Source organism: Apaloderma vittatum, unplaced genomic scaffold, assembly GCF_000703405.1.
Source record: "Apaloderma vittatum isolate BGI_N311 unplaced genomic scaffold, ASM70340v1 scaffold4837, whole genome shotgun sequence".
Classification (NCBI taxonomy): domain Eukaryota; kingdom Metazoa; phylum Chordata; class Aves; order Trogoniformes; family Trogonidae; genus Apaloderma; species Apaloderma vittatum.
Genome location: NW_009725552.1, coordinates 23638 through 27592, shown reverse-complemented (window position 1 = coordinate 27592; position 3955 = coordinate 23638). Strand labels below are relative to the sequence as shown.

The 3955-nt window shown below is 48.1% G+C and overlaps 1 protein-coding gene across 1 annotated transcript in view; it reads left to right on the top strand.

The window, feature by feature from the left end:
* The window catches only part of STC2 (stanniocalcin 2), a 6922-nt gene extending 4181 nt beyond the window's left edge, over positions 1–2741 (top strand). The window contains exon 3 of the mRNA XM_009872934.1: positions 2192–2741. Within this exon, the coding sequence (XP_009871236.1) occupies positions 2192–2585 (394 nt within the window). The 3' untranslated portion in view covers positions 2586–2741. The remainder of the gene's footprint in view (positions 1–2191) is intronic.
* The last annotated feature ends 1214 nt before the right edge of the window (positions 2742–3955 follow it).

Below are 3955 nucleotides of genomic sequence, written 5' to 3'. Positions count from 1 at the left end.
AGGAATGCTCAGAGGCAGCTGCTTGTTTCTGAGGAGCTTAACTGGGGGGTTCTCAGTTTGAGAAGAGACAGGTCATTCAGCCAAACACCTAGAATTTGCACGATCTCATTTAGAGCTTCCTACACTTCAGCATCTCATGAAGTCAGAGCTTAGCTTTCCTATGCGGGACTCCCCAAATAGAAGCCAGCCAGCCTCCTCCTCTCCCCTAAATTTAGAGGCCATCTCTGAAGCGCTTGAACTAAGGAACTTGTTCAAGATCAATAGGCAAGTGTGGCAGAGCTAGAAATAAAATCACGTCCGCTGACTTGCAGCCTTGTGCTCAGTTCAGGTACTATGGTCAGGCCAGCTGAAATGCAGAAAGTAAAACAGCGAAGGAGAAATGGGCCAGTATTAATCCGCAGGGCTCTGGCAGACTCTGAATACCTGAAATATTTGGCAGCTGAGCCACTTCTAAGTCATACCAACAACCTTCTTCCAAAGATTTTTGTAAAGGTTATGTCCAATTTCAGCAACAGATTTATCTTTTTTCTTTTCCTTTCTTTCTTCTGCTGGAGCACTTTGTATGCGGTGTGCTCAGTTCTCTCTTGTCTTCTATTTTATGTTTAAAACAAAAACTAAGAGCAGAGAAGCAAGTGACAGCTCGCAGACTTGTTTTCTGACTATCTTACTCTGACTGTTTTCTCCTGATGAGTGTTGAGGAACGCGATGAGGGCAGCAAAGTCTCCTCCTGAGTCAGCTGCGGCGGGGTGGGGGTCAGGCTGATTTGCTACGGTGGAGGTGGTGACAGGCCCTGGCAGATTGGTCACTGCTGCATTCCAATTCCAAACAGCAGAAACAATCCAAACATGGGAAATATTTTGAGATAGGGGAATAGGTGGCTCTCTGAGATTAGTCATTCCAAATGATTTTAAGCAGTTAGGCAAAGTAAAATCAGGGCAGTGTCAGACACTGATCGTCATCTGTTGGATCATAATCTGTTAGTTTTCCTTGTCTCTGCTGAATTAGTTCGTGGGAAGAGATTTAGTCTTGTCCCTAGCCACCAGAGCTGACAGACAGTGTGCCCAGGAGGTGCACCCCAGCCACCCCACGACTGCTGATCCCAGGAAGGTCTCCGCTTGCACTGTGGATGGTTCCTACTGTGGAAGCCTTTAAGCACGTCCTTCCAGGCCTGCTGGCAGCTCAGTGGTTGTGTCAATAGACAACATCAATATTGACCCACAAAACTTGTGACCACAACTATTTTAAAATCGTTGCACTTGGTGACCTGTGGCTGAGGAAGCAGAAGCGCCTGTGCTCAGGCTGCCTTGTGCTGGGGGACACAGAGGAAGAGGTGGGAAGCAGAAACTGTGTTTGGCCATGGCTCGTTTGGAGTCCTTGTTTGGCTGGGAAAAGGTCTATACTGAAAGCTCTACACAGGTCTGTAAAAAATTAAACAAAAAAATTCGGTGTAGGAAGAAACAGTGCCACCAAAATGGATTTCTCTGTGTCCTGAGCTCTGTGCAGTTGGGTCCTGAGGCCAGACAGGATCTGACTTGTGGCAGAGATGAACACCTGTTGCTGCAGGGAAAGTTAGAGATGATGAAAAAAGCAAAAAAAGCTCTAGTCGAGTGTCTGTTGCTCTTTGCAGACACGAGGAAATGCCTCCCTTGTGCAGGTTGGTGATGAGCGTACGCTCTGTAACAGCTGGAGATTGCAAGCTGCTTGATGAATTTGATGGCTCTGGACGTGAGCACATTTCTTTATCGTGTGTACTAACATAAAGATGAAGGGGCACAGAAAGAGATAGAGGCAGAAGGTGTGAGATTGCAGTTCTTTCATTTGACAGCCCCATTTGCCAAGCATGTAGACCTCATCTCTTCATCTGCTTGGACATGACAGTTCTCCCAGAGCATCTCCGGTGAGGGAGCAACCAAGGCAGATCCAGCACTCGAGTGATGCTCTGTTTGACAGCACGCTAACACGTGCATTTCTTACAGTGGTATGGCTGATTAGAATATAATATATTGCATAATAAACATATGGTGTAAAACTGCTCTACAAGGCTGCTGAGTCAGTGGGTAGCAGGGAACTAATGCTACACAGCCGCGCTGTGCAGAAGGAGGGTAAGGCAGAGAGGCCATTACATTGTTTACTCGTAGATAACCCTTATATATTTTTTGACTCTCCTCTCACTGTTTTCCTTTACCTCTAGGCCCTATGTTGACCTGGTGAATATCCTGCTCACCTGTGGTGAGGAGGTGAAAAAGGCAATAACAAGAAGCGTCCAGGCCCAGTGCGAACAGAACTGGGGAAGTCTCTGCTCCATCCTGAGCTTCTGCACCTCGGCTGCACATGGCGACGCCATCCTGGGTGCTGAGAAGAAAGTGGGTGAAGCCAGCAAAGCTGCTGCTGGCCGTGGGGACATGCTGGCCCACCCTGACTCCGACCACAGGGAGAGCTCACGAGCATCTAAGGGAGAGAGAGGTACTAAGGGCCACTTGAATGCCCATTCCCGTGTGAAAGCTGGGGGGCACGGTCCCAAAGGGGCACATGGGATCATGGACCGGGCAGAAGAACTGTCCGATTTCTCTGACATCCGGAGGTGAAAAAAGGCACCAACTCCCTGTTTCCCCCATCCTTCCCCTCCACTGGAAACTCCTCCGTTGAGTCCCATCTTCCTGTCTATGGACATTCCAAAGCATTTCCCATTCAGAGGTCAAGCACAGGGCATTGCAAGATATATATGGACCTCAGCAACAGTGTATATAGTAGCAAAGGGAGAGCAGTGGCAATGGGTTATCAATCCAGCAAACTCGACGCTTGAATAGTCACCAAACACAGCAAAACGTCTCTGACTGAATTCTCCTCCCCTTGTTTATGAAGTAGACATCAGCTGAAATTTAGGATCTTGTTTGGGGGTTGTTGGGTTGTTTGGGGGGTTTGTTTTGTTTTTCTTGGTCCCCTTGGCTGGGGAGAAGGTTCCAGGAGGGCTCTGCCAGATTGCATGCGGCTGCTTGTGGCTTAGCACCTCCAAAGGTTTAGGGCACAGCCTCACGGCAGATGGCCGAATTCCAGGGGGATTTGGTTTCTCCTTGTGGCTGAGAACGCAAGAGCCTAAGGCTCTCTCTGTGACACTCTAATGAAATAGCTACCCCGTCTCTCACACAGGAACTGTGTGGCCCAGAGCTCCACCGCTTTTTCTCTTAACTAACTTCTGAGCCATTGTTCCAATCCGGGTGATGCTGCCTAGTGTAAGTGCCCCCTGTTTGTTTTTTAACCACTGCATAATTTGATGCTTGCTGATCCAGTCACTTCAGCGTATCAAAGGCGAGCAGTCAGCTTCCAGACCAGGCAATGTGACTGTTAAGACTTGCACAGTACAGAGGACCCCCAAGGGTACATTTGTGGACCTCTAGAAGCCCTGTGCATGTTCTCTGCTTCCACCTGCCCGCTCAGTGATGCAGGTCCTCCACCCTGATGGACAGTCTGAAATGAAAGGGTTGGGGCGTAGGCTCAGACACAGAAGGACCCCACATGCTTAGTTCTGCCGGGCTGTGTTGAAGGCCCATCAGAAATCTGTTGCTCCTTAGCAGTAGCATGGTGTGGTTTGCTGGGATGTGGAGCCCTGCTCTAACCTGCCTATCAGCTGTGGTTTATCCAAATGCCAAAGATAAGGAGAAGGGGTTGACTTGGTTTTTTTTTTTTCTTTAATTGTTATGCAGATAATGACCACCAATTTCTGCCGAAAGAGTTACTAAAGAAGAAGAGTGTCAAGAGCTTACTGTCTCTAAGCATTTTTAAGTGTGAATGAGGTGTTTGGACACATCTCTCCTACCCCCTATGCAATTGTAATTCTCAGGTTGCAGATCTGCAATCCTATATCCCCAGATATTGTACTGGAAATGGAGGTTACAGAAGGGTGAGCTCTTCAGCTTCCTCTAGAGAAAAAGTGAGTTTTCTTAGAAAGTGGGAATCA